General features: G+C 34.2%; 3 protein-coding genes across 5 annotated transcripts; 2 read left to right on the top strand and 1 right to left on the bottom strand.

Annotated features, from left to right (window-relative positions):
* The first annotated feature begins 1,912 nt into the window (after nt 1–1,912).
* On the top strand, nt 1,913–8,167 carry LOC110643407 (peroxisomal membrane protein PEX14). Of its 3 annotated transcripts, XM_058139351.1 has the most exons (14): nt 1,914–2,101; nt 2,181–2,258; nt 3,178–3,419; nt 3,545–3,584; nt 3,688–3,881; nt 4,076–4,277; nt 4,392–4,481; nt 5,475–5,551; nt 5,692–5,734; nt 5,826–5,893; nt 6,348–6,392; nt 6,477–6,545; nt 7,054–7,588; nt 7,854–8,167. In XM_058139351.1, exons 2-13 carry the CDS (start codon nt 2,198–2,200, stop codon nt 7,543–7,545), a joined length of 1,623 nt encoding a protein of 540 aa, XP_057995334.1. In that variant the 5' UTR covers nt 1,914–2,101; nt 2,181–2,197; the 3' UTR covers nt 7,546–7,588; nt 7,854–8,167. The 3 variants fall into 3 exon arrangements, with proteins under 3 accessions (XP_021651470.2, XP_057995334.1, XP_021651466.2); XM_021795778.2 differs by lacking the exon at nt 7,854–8,167 and having other exon boundaries at nt 1,913–2,101; nt 3,184–3,419; nt 7,054–7,717; XM_021795774.2 differs by lacking the exon at nt 7,854–8,167 and having other exon boundaries at nt 7,054–7,717.
* Nucleotides 8,168–10,027: 1,860 nt separating this feature from the next.
* On the top strand, nt 10,028–14,763 carry LOC110643412 (1-deoxy-D-xylulose 5-phosphate reductoisomerase, chloroplastic). The gene is made up of 12 exons (XM_021795783.2): nt 10,028–10,213; nt 10,590–10,768; nt 10,852–10,938; nt 11,143–11,268; nt 11,350–11,412; nt 11,843–11,992; nt 12,124–12,191; nt 12,661–12,772; nt 12,891–12,995; nt 13,111–13,232; nt 13,519–13,665; nt 14,220–14,763. Exons 1-12 carry the CDS (start codon nt 10,126–10,128, stop codon nt 14,386–14,388), a joined length of 1,416 nt encoding a protein of 471 aa, XP_021651475.2. The 5' UTR covers nt 10,028–10,125; the 3' UTR covers nt 14,389–14,763.
* A 6,043-nt stretch (nt 14,764–20,806) lies between these two features.
* On the bottom strand, nt 20,807–22,169 carry LOC110643399 (uncharacterized). The gene has a single exon (XM_021795760.2). The coding sequence runs from the start codon at nt 22,005–22,007 to the stop codon at nt 21,135–21,137; it is 873 nt and encodes a 290-aa protein (XP_021651452.2). The 5' UTR covers nt 22,008–22,169; the 3' UTR covers nt 20,807–21,134.
* Nucleotides 22,170–23,733: the final 1,564 nt, after the last annotated feature.

The raw sequence follows: 23,733 nt of genomic DNA, 5'->3' as shown, positions 1-23,733 counted from the left end.
GAATCTATCAATGAGAAAATGATAACCTTTAATCATTAACATGTAAATCTACTCTTACATGTCAAAATGAATTTTAATGAGATAAAATGAAAGTTTGAAGATTTTTATAAAAATTTTTAAAGTTAAAAAATAAAAGTAAAATGACTCTCACAATTAAAAGATGATGAGTGCAAATAAACTAAAAAAATAAGGGTTTTTTTCTTTTTCTTTATTTCCTGTTAAATGTGGAGGAGCAAAACTTAAATACAATATGAGAACGAGGGAACCCAGAGGGAAATTACTTGCAGGCTTAGCCAAGCAGTCTGCAGCCATGTTTGCTTCCGTGCAAATGTGCACTACTCTAACAGGCCAACAAACCTGCCAAATGGCTTTCACAAGGGCTGAACAGCTACCCAAAGGTAGAACCGAACCATTCACCATGTCCACTACCCCTTGATTATCACACTCAACCATGACCTGAATGATACCCTGAGAAAGAGCCAGTTTCACAGTCCAAAGTTCCACTTTCACAATGAAGCACAATCCCCACATTCACAGCAAAAAAATGTGAATAATTTCATATAATGTTTTCATCATATTCAATCAATTGTGATTTCTTTAATTTTGCAAAGATCAGCTAACTTCAAATACATACCCACATCAACACACTTCTTCATACATGTTAAGAAGTAGGGGCGGCGTAGCTTCGCGGAGTGTCTTCCACGACTGGTTTCTGGAGATTTCCTCGCTGGCTCACCATGGATTTTGGGCTTTTGGGTTGTATTTTGTTGTTTTGGACCGCGCCTTTTAGCCCCTTTATTCTCTTATCATTTAATGAAATTTCAACTTCCTTTAAAAAAAAAAAAAAAAAAATTGAGGCGAAGACGAAGGAGCTACAGGTAGCACTGGCCTCCAAATATTTTTAAAAATATTTTTATATATATAAAAAAATTTGTTTTCTCATTATTTAATCTTTTAAAATTTATATTGATCTCTATAAATATTTATAAAAATATTAAATAAGTGTTATAAATTTTTATTTTTCATTAATTAGTCTCTTAAATTTTATATTGGTCTCTAATAATTTATATATATTATAATTTAAATTGAAACATTAAAATTATTTGGTTATCATTTAATACAAACAAAAGTTTATTAAAAATTAATTTTTTGAACCTTTATATTTATAAATTAAAATTTGATTGATATTTATTATTTGATCAAAATTAAATATAAGTTAATCTAATTTTTTTATTGCATAATTTAAAATATATTGTTCTTTTTTTTTAATTTTTACTCTCCATCTCCTATGGTTAAATATTTTTTTCTTCTTTATTTAATTTTAATTAAAATAATTATTTTATTAACATATATACAAATAGATAAAATTAGTCATCTTAACTCTCACGCAAATTTTTGATTGATTAATTTAAATATAATTTTATATGATATATTTATTTTATTGTTTTATAAATTTTTAATTTTTCATATTTATATCTATTTAATTTTTAATAATTATTATTTTTTAATTTTATATTATTATATCATATAATCTAATTATTTAGAGTTTATATTTATTTTTTAACTTTTGGATTCATGTAAAAATTTGATATAATATTTTGATCTGACTATTTTCATTTTATAAATAATATTATTTATATTTTGAAATTATATAATAATTAAAACAATAATTTTGTAACATTTATAAGAAATTATGTGCTTGTATTTGATATAATACTTAAATTTAAGCACTATCCTTGAAATTTGCCTATTCAATTATAAGTCCACCCAACCCTACCCAATGGGGTATGGGCTCACTAACAAAAAGAAGCCCACACAAAGCAGCCCATGAAATTGTAGAACCCAAAAGAAAGCAGAAGCAGACAAGAGACCCAACCCAAGAAACGAGAGAGATAAGAGTGGAGAAATATTGAGGCAGCGACAATTGAATAAAACTCAATATCATCTGCGCCTTTTTTGGCGTCTTTAGCCTTTCTAAACATCGCCACAACTGCCAACTTGGAGCACTGCCACACGCTCGCGCTTCGAAATGAGCAAAAACCACTTCTGAGTTCTGACACCCACCACCGTAGCTACCGTCATCAATTTCTCATCCTTTCAGGTTAGCAAAACAACTTCTTTTATCTGCACTTTCAATTTTTCACTTTTCATCGCTGAGAATTTTGAGTTTCGTGCTTCAGTCAACCGTGGTGAGTCCATGGCTACTCCGTCTTCCCCTCCTCCTTCCAGTCCTCCCGATGAGAAACCCCAGAATCTAGGTGCGATCTCCTTTTTTTCGTTGTTCTCTGTATTTTTTTTAACGTATATGTTTATCCTGTTTATAGATATTTTGGTTTTCCTTTTGGGGTAATTAACTTAATGATAGATTGTTGTCACTTGTCAGTGTAAGAAATGCCAAGTTTCAATTTCAATTTATTTTCTTTAAGTATACAAGGCAATTCAATTGATGTTTTATGGAATTATGCTATTTTATTATAACACTGTTATATTTCATCTCTATATGTGTACTATTTGGATATAGAATGAGAAAAAAAAAAGAAGAACAAACTTGTCAAATGCGAAACCTTATTAACAAGTGAAAGGTTGGAAATACTGTGAACATCTGCTGTTAGCATACAAATACTTTAGCTCCTTTACAAAAACCATTTTTAGATTATGAAATGAAAAAAAATGTGGTTTATTATTTTTGTCGGAATTTGTAAAAATTACTAAAATAAGTTATGTCTTGATTTGGTTTTGAAATTCAAGGATTTGAATTTTAGTTTTATATTGATAGATAGAAATCAGAGGTGCGAAGGTGGAGGAAAGAAACATGCTTTGACCAAATCTTATCACTCACCGAATTTCAGTATATATTTCAATTTCATTCCTAGACAAGTTTGCATCTACATTCATGGATCCAATGCTTATAAATGAGTCTACCTTAGCAAAGAGCAAAGAAAATCTATAGCATTGATCTTATTTAGATACAAACCCCTTCATTTCATAGCCACACCTATCCAAACTCAAAAGTAATTTAATGCAATTGCCGTGTCATTGTGCTTCTGAATCTCACATCAAAGAGAACTTGAGAGATTTTTTCAAATTTATTGTTTTAGGATCTAGGGATTATTTTTATGTGATGTGTCAAATTCCCTCAGCTAAATAGCATTGAGAAATTCTATTTGGAACTTTTAGCTTCAGAGCTGGCACAACCAACAAATGAGATTCAACAACATGCCAGGGAAGAGGCTCCTAAACAAAGTTCGCCATCTGTCTTTGTGAACTCGGAACCTATGCGAGAGGAGCAAGTACAGAATGCTGTAAAATTTCTCTCACACCCAAAAGTTAGGGGTTCTCCTGTCATGTATAGGCGATCCTTCCTTGAGAGGAAGGGCCTTACGAAGGAGGAGATTGATGAAGCTTTTCGTCGTGTGCCAGTAAGCAAAATCTTTTGTTTAGTCACTTTTCATTTCATGCCATTTCCTTTTTATGAAGAATCCATGAATTCCCAATGTGTTCATGTTTCTTCCATTTTTTCTCTAACTTTTTCTGCAAATTGAAGGACCCACCTCCAAGCACACAAGCAACTGGTACAAATCAAGGTAATAAATTTTCTAGTACTGGATTCATGTCTTTTCTGCTAGAGCAGTTATTGTTGTCCTTTCATCACTGATATTATTTGCATTTCTTACATAATACAAATAGAGGCGCAAGTGATATCAACATCAAATGTTCAGCCACCTGCCCAAACACAAGCTCTTCAGCCTGCAGCAGCTGCTCCTACTGGTGCCATTTCCTCTGCGGGAACTTTAATGCGATTCCGATTTCACTGGTATCACATTGTTTTTGCTGTAGGATTACTGGCAGCTTCAGGTGCTGGAACAACTGTATTAATTAAGGTATCAACAATTATTCCCTGTTCTACCACTCCATCGATTAGTCAAATAAATGAATATCAAACATCTATATGCTATTTCCAAGGTTGTTGGATTGTATCTGTATGTTTTATTCACCAATTATGCATTTCAATGTGTGTTTATGACTATATGTTTGAAGCTTTATATCACAAATATATAACATATTTGTTTTTCAGAATGCTATTATCCCTAGATTGAAGTCTTGGATACGTAAGGTTATATTGGAAGAAGAAGAAGAAGAAAAAGAAGACCCTGTGAAGAAGGCTAATGCAAAACCAAGTTTGGCGGAAGAGGCGGCAGCGGCTGCAAAGGCAGCAGCAGCAGCAGCTGCTGATGTTGCAAAAGCAAGCCAAGAAATGTTGAATTCAAAAAGTGAAGGTGGGACATGGACTTTTGCTTATTATCACTTTTTCCTGTAGTTATGGTGATTTGGATTACCCTCAACAAGGTTATTGTCTTCATAATTGCTGAACTTTGATTCCTCCTTCTCAGAGAGAAGACACTTCAAGGAATTTATGAATCTTTTGGATGTGCAAGTTCAGGAAATGAAATCAATGAGCACCGCAATACGAAAATTGGAAGGTAGGAAATGTTGCTTTCTTATCCAATAATTAGATTTGCTTATATAGCTGCATAAACTTGGTTGTTGAGTTGCTATCTGTTGCTGATCTCTGAGCAATCCATGCTAAAGTTTGATTTGTTAGAGGATGTAATTTTACATACCATTCTTTCTTGTTTGGCAAATTATAAATTTTTAATCAATCCATAAGAACTGCATTACTTAAAACCTTCAATCCTCATTTTTGGAGCCTTCATGCTAACACAAGGTTATTTGTTGTAACTGCTAAGTAAAGACATGAATCATAAAGCACATCATCTTGTAACTATTGGCTGTTACCTATTACCAACTATCAAGGTTCAGGGATTGGCCCCTTATCTTGAGGCCATTTGTTTGTCCTACTGTTATGAAGCCCATGACTTAGTTATGGACCTGTGGAAGTGTGGTCCAGGTTTGAGAATTTATAGATATTCATATCCTTCAACGTGTTTTTTGCCTGAAATGGCTGCTGTCAAGACTCAAAAATATGCCTTTGCAGTTGCATTGCAATCCAAGACTAGTATTGGTGTGTGATCTATTATAGTCCCAAACCCAAATCAAAATGTAAAGAAATTTAACAAATTTATATTATCTGCCTTCACACTGTTAAGACAAAAAAAGTTAAAAGTAAAATGGAAAGAGATGTTGCTGCCCCAGTCACAGCTTTGGAAGAAGTCCTCTGTATGTGTGGGAGAAATGTCGATGTGCATGTTGGTGGTGATGTTTCCTTAGCAAGCAGTGAAATGAATCTATCCACTGCTGAAAGTTTCTTTTCCTAATTGTTATCAATTTTGGGGAAGTTGTGTGCCCTCTTACTTGTTTTAAGTCATATGAGTTCTCCATTAACCAAATCAGCCTTCTATTTTCATTTCTAGGTTTTTATGTTGAAATTTCATGGTGTTTCTGGAAAAGATGTCTTAAAAGAAGCTAGGATTTTGTTCATCTATTGTTGAAAGTTTTCTTTTCCTGCCTGTTAGGACAAACTAATAACCTTGGAAGAACCTCTCTTGTTGATCAAGAAGATTATACACCTTCAGTGGCAAATCATCCTAAGGTGAGTGCAACATAGGTGTGAACTGATAAAGCTTCATGATCTGGAAAGTGAATTTGCATTATAAATTCTCTTCTCTGAGTTTTAAGCCAGTCAAATCCAGCAATCCAGGTTCTTGCTCATTCATTTTTTTTTTCCCCCAGCAAACCTATGTGAATGGGAAGGCCGAGTCTGATTCACGCTCAGGTTCTTTTCCAGCAATTCCATTTTTCATTCTTTGTTGTTTCTTTTTGATGGTTTGATTTCCCATATCATGTAATTACAATTTTATGGACAGTGAGATCTTTATCTGCCCCTGCATCTGCTGAACCCTCTGTTGCACCACACCCGAAGTCATATATGGAGGTAAGGAAAATTGTGTAATTTGTTTATGTAAACTTGGACCATAAATGCTTAGGTTGGTTCAGTTAAGCATCTAGAAACAAATTTATTTAATTGTATCTTAGATTGGCATCTGTTTGAGTTAATCCTCCATTGTTTTGTGGTCCTAGTGCATCGAGGATGAAACAATGTTGCCGTTGAGGCTTAGAAGTTAGAAGTTTTGCTTTATTAGCTTGTATGGCAGCACTAGCCATTTCAGCAATACCAAGAAAATTATTAAGGAAGAATTATTAAGTTCACAATTTGACAAATTATTACTGCATGCATGTGTATGTGAATTTCTTCATTTATGATTAATGGCGAAGCTTGATAGATAGCAATCATGAATCAAGTTTAGTCATGCTACTTTTAATAATATTTGATAGCACTCAACTTATTCATTTTTTCTTTTTTTTTTTTTTTTTTTATTATGTTGCAGATCATGGCAATGGTCCAAAGAGGAGAGAGACCTGCTAACATCAGAGTAAAGCAGACCTAGTTTGTATAGTAGGATTGGGTTTTGTTTTTGGGGGTGAAATGATAACTTATTTTCTGGAATTTAATACAGGATATCAATGATCAACCGCCCAACCCTAACCAGCAAATTTCAAATACTCGCTTAGCACCAAAGAGTAAGGTGTGCTTTTTGAAAATTTTGCCTTGCTCAATGCAACACACACCCCTCCCCGCACCACTCCACACAACCAACCACCCCCCTTCCTGGTTCTCTCTCCTTTTTATTCCCTCTCTCTCAGTTTTAAATTTTAAATGTTGATAGATTATAGACTGGTGGGTACTTTACTCATTGTTGGATGTGGTTGGCTATATAAGGAATAGGATTTTGGGATTGTAAACCTACTTGATCTTTAAAAAGTTCTAGTCCACTTTTCTCAGTGAAGATCATTTTTTAATGCAATTCAGCATCGCTATTGGTGGTGCGTGATTTGAAAGTTACTACTACACATTTTTTACTTTGAGACCAAGTGCAGCTGATGCCTATTCTTTCATTTCATTCGGATGTGGCTACAAGTCCATCAACATAGATGTTGCACAGCTAGAAAGCAGAATCCTTGTTGATGCTTATCTGCATTATTGAGAAATGTCCTTACCTGAAATCTAATTATTGATTTTTCACTCTCATGTAGCCTTGGGAGGCTAGTAAATCCCTAAACAATTCAAGCCAAGCTCTCCAGTCTCAAGTAAATGGAGAAGATTTGAATTCCAAGGTACAAGACAATGGTGTGACCTATCAGTTTGATGGTGAGAGTGCCATACCTTGGTGGCAGCGGAAGAATGCCAGAATCACAGAGATTGAAAATGAAGATGAACTCAAGGATGGACATTATGGTGCACGAACTAATGAGCAACCGATTCAGCGTACATGGGTTCCTCCCCAGCCACCCCCTGTTGCAATGCCTGAAGCAGTGGAAGCCATCCGACGGCCAAAATCATCAGTTCAGAAAGAACAGTTGGCAGAGGATCAATCTGTGTCTCATTCAACAGATGTAACAGATGAGTTGCAGAGGATAACAAAAATATCTGAATCAGGGGGTGCAGTGGAGGTCAATGGTGGGGGATTAGAGCCGAACTCAATTGAGATAAAGGAAGTGCAAGAACACAGCTCTGAAGAGAACTGAAGGTGGAATTCAATTTGGATGATCAGCTTGGCCAAAGTTACAGGTATTCACTTAAATAATTGCCTAAGAATATTACATATAAGCATGAAACGACTATTGTGTACCCAAACTGATTGCTAAACAATATATGTGGTGTCTATTTCATGAGAGAATAAAGTCATGAATTCTGAAAGCTCAACTTGTTTTCTTATGGAGGCAAATAAGTACCTATCAGAGCGTAAATCAACTTTTATAATTAATATGCTTTTATTTTAATAACTGACATGTTTGCTCGAGGATAAGATGATAAAGGATTTTGATGCTGGCAGCGACTTAGTGATAATGGACGCTTGTGTGTGGCCAACCATGCATTTTTGGTGAATCAAAGGATTTTCTGAGTGGAAATTCAATAATTCATCCAGCCTCGTTGCCTTTGTTTTGCAGGTTAATCCCTAATTCGTTTTTCCAGTAACTAAGTTGAACAACTTCCCCTCAACATGGAAAATTTTCTCTGGGGAAGAGATGATTTTCATGCTTGAATCAGCTATTTCCATGTACTAACCCTAATTCTCTACAACTATTTTCGATGAATGTCGACATTTCAATTTATAATCATATGCTATAAAATAAATATTCAATATTATTGAGCTAGCAAGTGCAAGTCCACATTCTTGAGAGTTTAATATTGTAGTAGAGCAAGAGCTAGCCACTTTTGACTGATTAAATTATGGTAAAGTTTCCTTCCCAGAGCAGCCCATGTTCCTTTGGTTTTATATTATCATTTTTATGTTTTAATTAATTTGATTATTATGGAAAAACAACCGAAGAAAATATGGGTAGGGGTTGTTGCCTTGGCTGCTTAATTATTAGTAGAACTAAACATAAACATTTCTTTTGAGATTGAATTGATCCAATTTAAACATTAAGCGTCAAATTATTATTAGTCTCTTGTTGACTCACTTACTTCCCCAAGATCGTCTGTGTAATAAACATTTCAGCTGCCCTTTTTGACTCGTAAAATTATGCTCACAATGACTGCAGTTTTACAAATTTGTCATTAAATTAATATTGAAGCTCCTCTTGGGGAGTTTAGGGATCTACTCTGCCCTTCTGCACAAATTCTTATGCAGAATTCTTTCATCCTCGTCTTGAATATGGACATAATCAAATAAGATTTTATAATTAAAGTTAAAGGTGCTTTTTTTAAAAAATGTAATTGTTAAATTTTTAATAAAAAAATGACTACTAAGCCCAAACTCAAATAATTAATCCCAAAACTAATAATAATTGGAAAATTCTTGAGGTGCTTTAAAGTAGTAGTTAAGAGCAGCCATTTCTTGACTGACTAAATTAATTACAAACATCAATTGTAGAAGAAGATGCCAAACTCATGCAAGGAAGTATCTTCCACAATCTCTTTTATTCAAGATGCCCCTACATATATTTAATCGAATTTTATATTTGATAAAGAATTTCAACGCCTCTTTAATTAAATTTTTAATTTTTAACTATCAATTTTTCAAATATATAAATTTATTTATAATATTTATCAATTAAATCTTAGTATCATAAAACAAAATGTTTATTTGATAAAAAAACATTTGGAGACAAATGATTACATGTGTGTGAAACAACACATTACACATGATTGATGCGTCCATCTTTCTTTCATCAAACAACGGAAACAAACCTTCATGCTTTTAGCCTTGGAAATTCTTGCATAAATCCAATTATCACAAATTTAAAATATATAAAAAAATTATTTAAATTTATTTTTTTATAATATTTTTAAATATAAATATACGATATTTATTATTTAATAGATAAGTTTCACTATATATTTTATATTTTGAGTTTATATAAATTTAATTCAGGTAAGAAAAATCTAACTTTATATATCTTAAACCTATGATGAATTGAAATTAAATAAGAAAAATTTTATAAAGCTAATATCTATGTATTTAATAGATAAATCTTATCAAATTTTTTATATCTTAAATTTATGATGAATTGAGTTAATTAAGAAAATTCTATGATGCTACTATACTTATAATTTTTTAAAGTAATTAATAAATAATTTTATTTTTTTTAATATTTAAAAGTATATAAATATTGAAAATGTAATATTTTTTACTGAGTGTATATATATAATTTATTTCTCCCTATATACTCATTTTATATAAAAAATAATTAATGGTTAAATGTCTATAATAATTATAAATTTACTTTTTTTTATCAGAAAATTTACTTTATTTTGTTAAATTAAAAATAAAAAGGGCAATTCGTTTTAGATAATTATATTTGAGCATCAAAAACTCAAAGATGCCTTTGCATAAAAACAGCCGAAAACATTTATATTACAAGTTGCAGTCAAATCCATGCATCTTAAAACGGTGTCGTATTGAACACTAGATTCTTTTTGAATGATGATAAAAGTAAATAAAAATACCCGCATTTTCCCAGCCACAACCATATTCTTATATAAATATATAAATTGCTGGCTATAATTCTATGATCCAGGCTCCAGCTTCTCCCTGCCAACTCACCTTTCCTTCTTCTGACATCTCCACCTAAATTTTTCTGTTTGCTTTGCTTAATTCCATGGAGCTTAATTTGCTTTCCCCTGCTGAAATCAAGGCCATCTCCTTCTTAGATTCCACCAAGTCCAACCACCTTCCTAAGTTTCCAGGTTTCTACTCTTTATTCCTTATGGCTTCCTATCATTTTTTTTTTCTGTTTGGGTTCCGAGAAAAAAGTCGGACTGAGAAAGTTGGGGGCTGGAACGTAAAGTTCCTAGTACTTCAGTCGCATAATTTTGCTTTTTTCCAAGTGTTGAAAAGCGAGACTCTTTGCTTTTATACAATCCCAAGAGAGAATCGAGGAAAAGATAAATACTGAACTGTTTCCTTTTTCTTAGATTTTGATGATAAAAAGGGATTTTTTTTTTTTTAAGTTGTTCTTTTCGTTGCTGTGGAACTGAAGCATTTATGTGAAAATTGCTTTTTGTTGCTTTTGTTTTCTTGGAGCTTAAATATGAGATTTGCTACTGTTTTGTGAAATTTCAGGTGTTATCAGTCTGAAGAGGAAGGATTTTGGGGCAGCATTTGGGAGGAAAGTGCAGTGTTCGGCCCAGCCTCCTCCACCAGCCTGGCCAGGAAGAGCTTTTCCAGAGCCAGGCCGTAAGACTTGGGATGGTCCAAAGCCTATTTCAGTCGTTGGATCCACTGGCTCCATCGGGACTCAGGTAATTAAGAGAACCAATATGCAAGCCGGGTGCAAACACGTTCTGGTCCTTCATCTCATGAATATAATTTGATAATTTTGCAGACGTTGGACATCGTAGCAGAGAATCCAGATAAATTCAGAGTTGTAGCACTCGCAGCTGGTTCAAATGTTACTCTTCTTGCTGATCAGGTAATCGCTCAGTTTCGTTATGTTCTATAGAATTTGCATTACTTTTTTTTTTCCACCTTCGTTTTTATCTCCTTTCATTATCTTAATCTTTAATAGATCACTATTCACTAGTGTTGGGCAATTTTTGGTTTGGGGATGGAATGATTAATGAAAATTATTGGAATCAATCAAATTCAAGCTTAATGAATTATTGGCATTGTACAGGTGAAGACTTTCAAACCTCAACTTGTTGCTGTTAGGAATGAGTCGTTAGCTGATGAACTCAAGGACGCTTTGGCTGATCTTGAAGAAAAGCCTGAGATTATTCCTGGGGAGGAAGGTGTTGTTGAGGTACCTTACCATCTGATTCCTCATCTTTATTTTCGTTCATAAAGCTGTCCGTGTTATTAATTGCCCATCATTTATTTTCAGGTTGCTCGCCATCCAGATGCTGTCAGTGTAGTTACGGGAATAGTAGGTTGTGCAGGCTTAAAGGTAAAGCCTTAGTATTTTGCTTTTTCATTTTCTTACAATTATTTTTGCATCATAGAATGAAGAATATTTAGTGCCTTTATCGGGTAAAGATGTTGGATTAGGGGCATAATATAATTTGGAGAAGCTTATGTCCAACTTCAATACAATGTGAGGTTGTGAACATGAATATGTGCAAATTTCCTTTCTCGTTGATATAGTGGAGTATTTAAGTAAATATGCTTAAAAAAATGATTGGCTTGTCGATGTGTGCTTGTCTTTCATTTGTCCATTCTTATTTTTCACTGATCATAATGTTTTGACTATTTGATGAGTCTTAGAGTTACTTCTTAAGGATTTAAATCAAGTATTGGGTTTAAAACGAAGAATGGTACCAATTACTAAAAACATGAATGAACCACCTAAAGTTTCTCTTTTAATCATGTTTTCGTAGCCTACTGTTGCTGCCATAGAAGCAGGAAAAGATATATGCTTGGCCAATAAAGAGACGTTAATCGCTGGAGGTCCTTTTGTCCTTCCTCTGGCTCACAAATATAACGTAAAAATTCTTCCAGCTGATTCAGAACATTCTGCCGTATTTCAGGTCTGAAAACATATCCACTCATTTTGTCTCTGGAAATTGATTGTCTTATTTCTAGCATTTGCACAATCTTTGATTTTCAATCTATTCAGCTCCTACAAAATATCGAACCATAAGAGATCTCTTTTCTACAGTGTATTCAAGGCCTGCCAGATGGTGCACTGCGGCGTATTATTTTAACTGCTTCTGGTGGAGCTTTCAGGTGTGAAGTCATAATTTATACTGTGATCTTTAAGCTTTTAATTTAAGTCTACATGGGGAACATTAATTTTCTGCCTCAGGTTAGTTCTTTTATTTGCCTTTGCTGATAGGGCATTATTACTCTAAAGATATAGGTTTGTTGATAATTTGGAGAGATTTATTTGCTTAAAAACCTGTTATGATGCACTCTTCATATTATTTTAGTCTTAAATGCAAAGGCAACTAAATTGACATCACAAAAATATTAGATGTTAACGTCTCTTCTATTTATGTTTGTTTTTCAATTTAAAAACCGTTTAGACTATCATATAGTTTTGTAATGGCTATGGATATTAAATTTGTTTACTGCTAAACAACTGAACTGTCTTCTGTTTTCATGGCTGATTCTGGATATCTTGAACTTCTATTCCAACCATTGTTAAATTTTGAAGAAACTGAGTTTAACTATTAGAGCACTTGGTTGCTGACAGGGATTGGCCTGTTGATAAATTGAAAGAAGTTAAAGTAGCTGATGCTTTAAAGCATCCTAATTGGAATATGGGGAAAAAGATTACTGTGGACTCTGCTACCCTTTTCAATAAGGTCAGTTATGTTGCTTTGCTGTCTGTAGTTTACTTCAAATTGCAAGCAGCATATTGAGTGAAAATCAATTTGCCAACAATTCCCTAGGTTACAATAGAGTCATTTTCTTTTTTGACAGGGCTTAGAAGTCATTGAAGCCCATTATTTGTTTGGAGCTGACTATGATAATATTGAGATAGTAATTCATCCACAATCTATAATACATTCAATGGTTGAAACACAGGTATTATATCTCGTCATTTCTGCTGCTTGTCTTTTTTAGGTACTAGACTGTGAAGTGTAAATTTTCGAGTTCTTTGTTTTGTCTAATAGTCTATTTCCATTTTGTTTCTCTCCAGGATTCATCTGTTCTTGCACAGCTGGGGTGGCCTGATATGCGCCTACCAATTCTATGCACTATGTCATGGCCCGAGAGAATATACTGCTCTGAAATAACCTGGCCTCGCCTTGATCTTTGCAAGTAATGAACCATTTTCCCTTTCAAACTATGGCTTTAAACTATATAGCTAGCATCAACAATGAATGTTTTGTCTTGTTAAATAATCTCTTTCAACAAAATTTCTGGATATAATTCTGAAAACTAAGAATCTCAGAATAAATGTTAAATACTCATCTATGAATGTTTTGTTGAACTAATGAGCTTAAATTTTGGAATTTGATATTAAGTGTAGGGTAGCAAACATGTTGAATACTCATCTATGTAATTATTTAGTTATTTGATGTTTAAAATTAAATGGATGGTGCAGGCTTGGGTCTCTAACATTTAAAGCTCCTGACAATGTAAAATACCCATCCATGGATCTTGCCTATGCTGCTGGTCGGGCTGGAGGCACCATGACCGGAGTGCTTAGTGCTGCTAATGAGAAAGCTGTAGAGATGTTCATAGATGAAAAGTATGTTTATTATTGCTTACTAATTATCTGTTTGGAAATCATAAAAATTGTTATTTCAACCTTTTGCTGGCATAGCATGAGGAGAAAAACTTCTGAAGAGATTATATCATGGAGAAAATTCTTAAGAGATTCATTATCACTTTACACTAGCTTTAGATTATGGCTTGATCACCAAGTCTAGTGCTTCACTTTCATTAGACTTGTTAATATGCATCCAATGAAATAGATTGATCAGGGATGACAAAATTTCAACTTACTGATTTTACTACCGAACATTTAGGAAACATAATTTAATAGTTGCTTGAATTGCCATATTTTGGAAGCCTTGCTTAGTATGGTATAATACTATAAATTGGTGAATGTGTCTTGAAAAATAGTGTTAGATTGTAGTAATGGGTATATTGAGAGGCTGGACTATATTATTTGATGCATCTGGATTTGCGTCAGCTTTATTTAATCTTGTTTGCTTGCTTTTTTACATCAATGGCAAACAGTGTGCTAGAATACTGGGCTTGAGAATCCTTAGCTAATGCATAACTTGCCTCTCTTTTCAGGATCAGCTATCTTGATATTTTCAAGATTGTGGAGCTAACTTGTGATAAACATAGGGCAGAATTGGTGACCTCACCCTCTCTCGAGGAAATTATACATTATGACTTGTGGGCACGAGACTATGCTGCTAGTTTACAACCCTCTTCTGGTCTAAGCCCTGTTCTTGCATGATAGACAGCCTCCTCATGCCAAAGTAGTCTCTGATTTTGGAACGGAGATAGATTTTATATTCCTGCCAAGACAATGGCTTTCTTGCTGTGGTTTTTGGGGGGCATTCATTGCCGGAGTATCATATAAATATCAAGATAGGCAACCCAAACGAGTTTCCCCTTCAATTGTATACTGATCGTACAATTGCTATCCTTGAAGAAAATTGAAGTGAAGATTAATTTTCAAAGTCGCTATTTTGGAAAAAAGAAATGGAAAAGAAAATGAAATTGCATTTTGTACCTGGAAAGTGAAGTCCCAATTGGTTTCAATTTCTAACGTTCGATATTAACAATGTTTGAAGCAGTTACAACCAAATTTGAATGGGTTCTATAGTCACTTCGCTGTTTAGAAAAAAGTAATATTACTTTATAGAGGTTTTCTTAGGCTTCTCAGACTACTCTTCTCACAATGAGATTGGATTTACTTCTTACAATTTATGGGATAACTGATTGAAATCTGGAATAACTGACTTAAGTCTTGTGTGTATAGTGCAGTAAAAACTAGTGCATAAGAAGTATTCTATAATTTTTCTTTATTTTATGAAAAAATTGTGAAATTTTTATATTTACATGAAGTAGTTTATTTTTACAAAGAAATTATTTCACAAAAGTGGCAAATTTTGAAGGGATAGATTCTGATGAGGATGGTTTTGTGTGGAGATCATCTTTGCGTGATAGAATCCGTCTGAATGTGTTAAAACCTTTGCATGGGGGAGGGCGGACAGTGGTGCGGCGTTCATCATGCTCCTACGCCTGTGGAAAAACGGAGTTGTAGGGAGGGATTGTGGTGTTAGTTCCTCCAAGAGAGGTAACGTGTCACCCAAACCCACACTTTGGTAAGGACTAAGGTCCAATCCATGTGTAAAAAGCTCCATTGTTTAACCTATGTTTGTAGCGGAGTAATCCCCAAAAGATGTAAATCGGACTCGGATTAACATGCCCACAAATGCAAAGGGACATTTAAGCCCAGCCTCCCAAAGTCTGGTTACGGGTACAGCGGCTAATTTTCATCCTAGTTCTCTCAAACGCAAGAGTAGCTCATCCGTCCGCTCAGGCATCTCCAAGAAACCCAAGTCTTCAACAGTAGTAGAGGGCGGTTCCCCTCCTCGCCAACACCGTGAATCTCTTAAGTTAGAACTGTCGGGATATAGGGAGCTAATAATATATCCTATGTTCTCAAATTTTTCTTCCTTTGTGAGATAAGGCTCAACGAATTTCATAGTGAATCTCTTGCAAGAAGACGTGGGTTTTCAAATTCTCCTCGCCAAGCACCGTGAATCTCTTAAGTTAGAACTGTCGGGATATAGGACATTCTGAGTAGTTCGTGGCATAAAGGAGCTAATAATATATCTTATGTTCTCAAATTTTTCTTCCTTTGTGAGAGATAAGGCTTAACGAATTTCATAGTAAACCTCTTGCAAAAAGACGTGGGTTTTCAAATTTTATTGCGGTTCCTAATGTAAGTAGGTCATAAGGTTTTTGCTTAATTTGGAGCCAAGATACTCCTTTTTCGCTACAGTCATTCTCTGAAAATCATACTGATGTTGTTATCGCAATTTGGTAAGGGGTTCGCTGGACAGCAGGGTTTTGTGGTCTTCCCTCACAAGCAAATAGATAGAAGTCTTTGGAATTGTTGAATAGGTCAGAGATGATTTAGATGCTTGGGGAAAGAAGGTTCTTAAGGGTTTGAAGCGGGAACTGAAAGATATTCAAGAGCACCTTAATGCTTTACAGCGCTTAGAACCAACTTCAACATATATAGAGACAGAAAAAAAGGTCCTGCGTGCGAAAGCATTTACAAGAACTTTCGGAACGAGGGTTGATTTTATGGCGACAACAATCCCGAGCTATATATATTACTTGATCAAGGTGATCGAAATACTACTTATTTTCATCGTAAAGCATCTTCACGAAGACGGGATCGTGTTATCTAACCCACGTTGCTGCTCATTGAGCGGATATAAAGAAAGTGCAGGCGTTTTAGTAGGGCCAAGCCGAACTTCACACTGCATAAAGACAAGGAACTCAAGCACAGCACATCCTGGCCTGGTTTAGATTGGGTCATTACTGAGCTTAAATATCTTGGCCCAAGCCCCAATCTGATGAATTATTGGGTAGGACTCGGACATTACACCTTTATTTATTGGAGGAATGGTGCCGGCGTGGTAGATGTTCAATTTTCCTTTTGGTGATCTTTTTCTTGTGGTAGCTGAGAACTTGGGATATTACACTTTCTTTTGCTGTTTGGAATATGGGTGCAACTGTACCTATTGTACCTTTCCAAGTTATTTCCTCATTGAACCAAAGCAAAAGTCGTTTCCTCTTGGTGGCTTGTCTCTTGTTTGGTAGTTGGGAATTCATCAATTTTTGGAGGCTTACGGGTGTTGTTGGCCGGTAATAAATTTAACAGAAGGGCGCGGTGCAACCAGGAATTAACAATGGAGCAAATATGTATTCAAAACCCTATAAGCACGACAATTAACTTACCTTTTGTCTCTTCTAATTGCAACATATGCAAGAATACAAGAAATAATTGACCATTTTGTTAGGGTGTACCTCTATATCATTACAAAATTTGCAATTTTAATTTCAAAAGGTAAAACAAAACCTCAATGAGTTTTGATTCAATAGTATTAGAGTTATCTCTAAAATCATAAGATCTAAAATTCAAGTGTCAATCAAAATTTTATATATATATATATAAACTCTTTATATGATGTGCCTAATTTGCAGGAGTATAAATAAGTGGAATTAGATTCGACTTATTTCTTTAATAAGTTGAGTTTAAACTTAATTTTTTAGATTTAATTGATAAATGAGTCAAATTTAAATTTACTATTACTCATCTCATTTAGACTTATAAATCAGCTCATTTTTATTATATTAATTTTATTATATATAATTATGACAAATTATATGATCATAAATTATAAATAATACAATTATAAATTCAAAGAATAATTAAAATACATAATTATAAAGTATTATTATGATTATTAATTATTTATTATAATTTATTGGGTCTATCATTAAATATGTTTTAGATAATATTCAATAGAAGTTATATATATATTTTAGTAATTTAATTAGATGAATGGAGCTCACCAGTTTAACAAATGAGCCAAAGTGAGTCAAACTTGCAAGCTTAATAAACGATCAAAATGTGAGATGAGTTGATAAAATTTAAAAAAAAAAAATTAACTCGTTGAATAAAATTAAAATGAGTTGAGGTCGAATTCAATGAAAATTTAACGAGATACCTGTGCTAATTTGGCATAGAAATGAAGAAGGGTACAAAACTGTTCAAGGAAACAATGTTGGAGAAACAGACGGCTGATATAGACTTCCTTCAAAAGACGGCTGATATAGACTTCCTTCAACCTGTTTTAAGGAATCGTATTCATTGGTGCACTGCCGGCCGCCTTAATCCTGTTCTTTTGGACAATTGCTGTTGGGATTTTATCACTTTTTCGTGAGAATTTCAATGCAGTTGCGTGCTTCAAAGCTTTCCTGGATATGTTTCTGTCTACGCGCTTCTGTCTTGTTTGGTAGTTCATTTTGGAGCCTCAATTAGATAATGAGGATGGTGCAATGTATTTCCTTATTCAATAACAGTTAGAACTGTGGAACAATGCACTTAAACAACCCACCAAACACGGTTGATTTACACTATATTTTCCCTGATTCTCTCTCTCTCTCTGATGAATAAATTTGAGACCATGATCAATGCACCGGGGAGAGGATGAGAAGAAACGGATAAAATCTATTTCGACGAAAAGAAATTGCCCATGAATTAGAGAGATGATGGTGACGGACTTGTAGATGGAACAAAAGGATCATCCAATACAAAAACTCCATAACAAATAGGGGATATGAAAACTTGACTTGATTAATTCCTAGAAAACTTTTCCTGTTCATACTTGTACGCATGAAAGTGGAACAGAGTCATCACAATCAAGAATCTAACTTAAGTAAACTATCAATTGAGCTGACAACAGGAACATAACAGTAGATAAAACTTGAGGTCCTACATTTCAGGAAGATTAATGGGCATGGTAGCTGCTCATTTCATACTATTTAACTATATGAAAGCTCTGGTATGACCATTTTAGAAAAAGAGGCTCTTGTATATTTGTTCCTGCAAATGGGTATTTGGTGTTAGTAGAGATTAGAGGAACAAACTCGGTCCGCCATTTTTTGGAGAAAAGGGCAGCATCAAAGAGTGGGGTTGGTGTGGAACATGGCCAGCTATTCATCCTGAATCATCAGCCGCCCTCCAGTAGAATAAAACCAATCAAGCGGAATTACAGAAATCTAATTTATCTAATATAATTCTGATATGAAATATTCAATTAGATTGTTGTTTAGGCCTCGGGCCAAAACTGACACGTGGTCCAGTCAAAATGGACATAGTGAACCAAAATATTAATGGGATGCATCCAAGCAACCTTGGAATTTTATCCAAAATCAAAAAAGAAAAGAAAAAGGTAACCTCAATGATTACCTTGAAAGACTTTAGCCAATCCAACCTAGCTACTATGCCTTTTTATTAATTATTATCTAGAGAAAAAGCAAGCTCAATCAAAAAGAACTCATATAAAATTCAAATCCAATTTAATTGAAATCAAATTAAAAGTATCAAAAATAAAAATCATGAGAAATTAGTGTAGTGGCTATATGATTTCACCTATCATAGTTTTAATTTAATCAGATTTTGATCAAATCTAATAGTTTTGCATATATAATTTTTTTTTCCTTTTAAAAGGAAAAAATTCAGTGTGATTCTAAATCAATTAATTAACTATTAAATGAGATATGCTAATATGTGATTTTTTTTATGTAAACGACTGCTAATATGTAATTTTTAGCTTGGAAAATGAGAAATTTGCATTGATATTCATGTTTTAAAGGGCAATAGCCAACGGGGCGTGTTTCCGATTGATGTTTTTAGGGCGGCTTAGGTAACATAATGAAATCATGATCAAGTTTGAAAGAAGAGACAATAGATGTGGAAGTTTAATCACTTCCTCAAGTCGGTGAGACGGGGGGGAGAAAAAGAGAAAGAAAAAGGGGTTGCAAGTGGAAAAGTGGTTTCTGCAAAGTGGGGATGATGTGGAAACCATGGGAGGCCCTGTATGTTGATTTGGCTGGGTGCCCTAGAAATAGACGTAGGTACTTGTGATGTGAGTGACAGCAAGGTTTCACAGATTTTGGCCTTCTATGCTCCAAAAGAAGTAAAAGAAAGGATGTGGAATACCCCACACCCAAAGACCAAGGCCAATTACCCTCGGCATACTGCTGCTTTCTCTGTTACTTAAGAGTTTGGAATCATTTGCTTTGCTGGGTCCTGTAGAATAAGCTACTTTAATACTTTATTTTTATAACTTATCATCCTTTTTTACATATATACTTTTTTCTCGGGAAAAATAATTACCAGGGTTTTAATTAAAAATATAAAAGATCACAAATACTTCAACAAATGGTTGAGAGCTTCAAATATTCAATTACCCAGACATTGGATTTGATTAGAAGTCAATAATGCAACTTCGTTTTGACACAAAACTATTCATTCCTTCTCAGATGTTAGCAGCTCCCACTTGCCTCAGAAAATGGCGAGAGAGAGAGAGAGAGAGAGAGAGAAATTCTGCATCTTCACTTTACACAGTTTCCTAGGTTTCGGTGGAAGCTTTTGCAGTGGGATTGGGACGAGGCAATACAGACAAAAATCATAGACGATGACCAACGCCTCATCGTCAGTGCCACCAATTTCCAACTCTATTTGGGACGGGGAAGGTAAAATATTGTTGCCGATGGCCTTCATAGTAATACTCTTAGTAATTGAAGGAAAATAAAAGTGATTATACAACGATACAAACACCTGATCAAATGTGAAATGAGATTTTTCCAATGTCTAACCTGTGATCATCCAATGATGCAATTCTGCAAATAAAAGAAGTTTATTCCCAATTGATGGGTTTTATGACTTTTCTCTATCGGTGTGAACATTGACTTTATAATTACCCACACCAAAATTAAAGGAATTTCCTTCTTTTTTTTTTTTTTTTTAATTTTAGGCTGTAATCTTTCTGTTAAACTTGAAAGTTTCTAATTTTATGCTTTCAAGTCACCGTTATATTAAACAGTTGGTTAATCTTAATCATCAGTGGGTTGCATACCCTTAATTCTTCCAAATAAACAATTGCTGCACGGGACCAATCTTTCCATTTTCTAATATCCATGGAGACTTGGAACTCAAGTGTAAAAGCAGAACAAAAAATGGCAGTTTGTATATTAGGCAAAATACCTCTGAATCTGATATTAGATAATATTTACCTAAATAATAAACAAGGATTGCTTCTTTTTTAGACTTTACATACAAAATAAAGTTATTAGGTATCACATCTTTATCCTGTGAGACTCCCACAATTTCTCACCAAATTAACGAATAAATAATATTGATTGATCGAAAGATTTTACAGATTTTTTTATATCCTTCAAATCAATGACATTTGCCAGCCAGAGACTTTCCATCATCTAAAAACTTATTAAAAAAAAAAAACTACAAAAATTAATTTATATGTAAAATTTGAATATTTACATCAAGTACAGAAATACTTTTAATTAAAAACTAATATTCACGTAATTCCCTTTCAAAGAAGAAGAAAAAAAAAATCACTCATAAAAACAAAAAAAAAAATAAAAACAAAATCAACCAAATGAATGAAGATTCTTGCTCAACCCATTAGCATTAGAGAAAAAACCAACCAAGTCCTGCCTATACGGCAAGAAGGACCGCCGTTTATGATCCTCTTCCTTGAGGGCTCTGTTCTTCGCGTGATGCTCCTTAACCATTGCTTTCCCGTCCTTGTCTTTCTCTTTGTTCTCTTTACCTTCATCCTCTATTACTCTTTCACTGCTCTTCTTCACCGGCGTCAAGAACACGAAGGTATCTTTTCCATCGCTATTACTCCTGTAAAGCAAGTCTCGAAACTTCCATCTCTTCGAAGACCCAGTGGAGCTGCTTTTCTTGCACTTTCCGGGGGTTTCCTTTCCCTTCTTTGGAGTCCACACGCAGTAAGTCCCAGCAGGCACAGTTTCCAGCTCGTCGGCCTCGGAAGACGAGCACGACGTCGTTTCTCGCTCTTCACTGAAGAGTTTCCTCAATGGTAATCTGATGGGTTTGGGGGTTTGGTTGTCGGAGACAGCGGATGATGGTTTGGATAATTCTTCCCGGTCGTCTGTCAGCAACGCTGTGTTGAATACCGGATAGAATGGCCTTATCTGGCCGTTATAGAAGATCTCATCAGCTGAAATGGGCGACGCGTCCGGCTCTGTACACAAAATTGCAAACTCGAACTCTTCCTCGTCATCATCGCCGCGTCCGAGTTTCTTGTGTTCTTCTCCTTCTTGTATTGGCGGTGACAAAAGTCCCTCTGGCTTCCAAGAGAAAAGGGTGGAGTCATCTTCGGATTCATTAGAGAATTCTTGAACGACTCTAGCTGCAATCTCAGCGAGCTTCCCAGAAGAATAAGAGTTGAAGCTGGGGGAGCTTGGAGAGAGGGCGATGAGTGATGCCTGCATCTGCAGCAGCTTTTCAATGGCGATACACAATTTTTGGTGTATTCTTTGAGAGAGAAATAGTGCCCCAAAAGGTTTTGGCTTAAAATTAATCAGAAACCACAATCGGTTCGGTGGGGCTTCTCTAGGATTTGTGCGTGTGTATATATATATATGGCAGACAGAGAGGCGTGAACGTGAAAACTGGGATCCATCAATGTCAATAATTAAAATAAGGTTTCTGCTATTAATGATATAATAATACAGATAATTAAGAAATTAATACACTGTGGATCAATATTTCAACCACTAATCTTTTTTAAGCTATTCTCACCATTTCTTTAACGACAGAGTATTAAGGAAAAAAAAAGGGTATTAGTATGGCTATTTGAATGTGGATTTTTAAAGTGTAATTTTAATGTCTTCTCAAAAAGAAACTTCTTTGCCCTCAACTCCACGCAACAAGAACTCGACTAGAGCTCATACGTGGAAGACTTAAGAGTGTTCGTTCACACCTGCCTTTGAATATTTTACAAATGGTAATATTGGCTATATGATTAAAAGGAGATTTGCCAGGTAATTGTCACTAAGGGTGAGTTTTGTGCTGTAGTGTTATGGCTGTGTGGTTTTGTGAGTAATATAAAGTCTTTGTGAGGAAAATCTAGATTATCAAGAGGGAGTGGTGTGGAGAGATTTTCCTGTCCCATAGGCAAGATGGCTTATATATAAGGTCTCTTTTAATCAATTTGAGCAATGATAGGACTTCATCTGAAATTGGCAAGGCGTGTAAGGGACCAACATTTATCGATTTCAATCATATATATTCATAAAAATAGCAGCCCACCTAATGAAATTTAACGCTTAATTAGTTTAATTTCTCACTAATTTAACATCTCAAACTCTGTGCATGCCTCATAGCATCATGTCCCAAATCCTTGCCTAACGGGCCACAATTTATTTGAAGATTGGCATTGTCAGCATTCAGTATAATTAATTAAAAATCTTAAATTCTTGAAGAGAAAGATGATTGTTAAGATTATAATATTAATTTTTATATAACAAAATAAATATTTAATTATTAAAATTTAAAACACAATCATATATATATATATATATATATATATATATATATATATAATTTTATTATAATTATTAATTATAATAAATTGTATATATTTAAATGTCATCATGATTCGTAATTAAAGTATATCCATTTAAATTGACAAATTTTATGGAAATTAGTACGGAAGTAGCAGTCTTCTCTGGTGGTGGTGGTGTTGGCTGCCGTGCCGCTATTATGAAGGATATGCGTCGCCGTCTGCCCATCGCGGCGTACCACATGTAAGCCTTCTCTGCCTCACCCTCGCCTTTGTTTGCAATTGCAAATCCACCTTCCCCCTCAAACCATCTTAAGCTCAAATTCCCACATTTTCTCATATCTTCATGGGATGGTTTGGCTTTTATTTTTAACAATATTAAAAAAAAAATTATTCAATAATTTAATTTTATATAACTCAATTTCAAGCTTTTATTATTTTTTCTAGTAAAATAATATACAGAACTTATAAAAAAAATAGAAAACAAAATTACATCAAAGTATTTCGTAGGAACTTCTAACTCTATTTTAAAGTCAATAAATATTAATTAATTATATATTTCATTATAATTCTATGATTTAGAATATCATTTCCTATTTAATTCATTTGAATTCCACATTTGAAGTTGTGAAATTCTTCAATCAATCTGTATA

The sequence above is a fragment of the Hevea brasiliensis genome, chromosome 17 (assembly GCF_030052815.1).
Source record: "Hevea brasiliensis isolate MT/VB/25A 57/8 chromosome 17, ASM3005281v1, whole genome shotgun sequence".
NCBI lineage: Eukaryota > Viridiplantae > Streptophyta > Magnoliopsida > Malpighiales > Euphorbiaceae > Hevea > Hevea brasiliensis.
The sequence above is the reverse complement of the archived record's forward strand: the minus strand, read 5'-3'. Positions and strand labels throughout refer to the sequence as shown.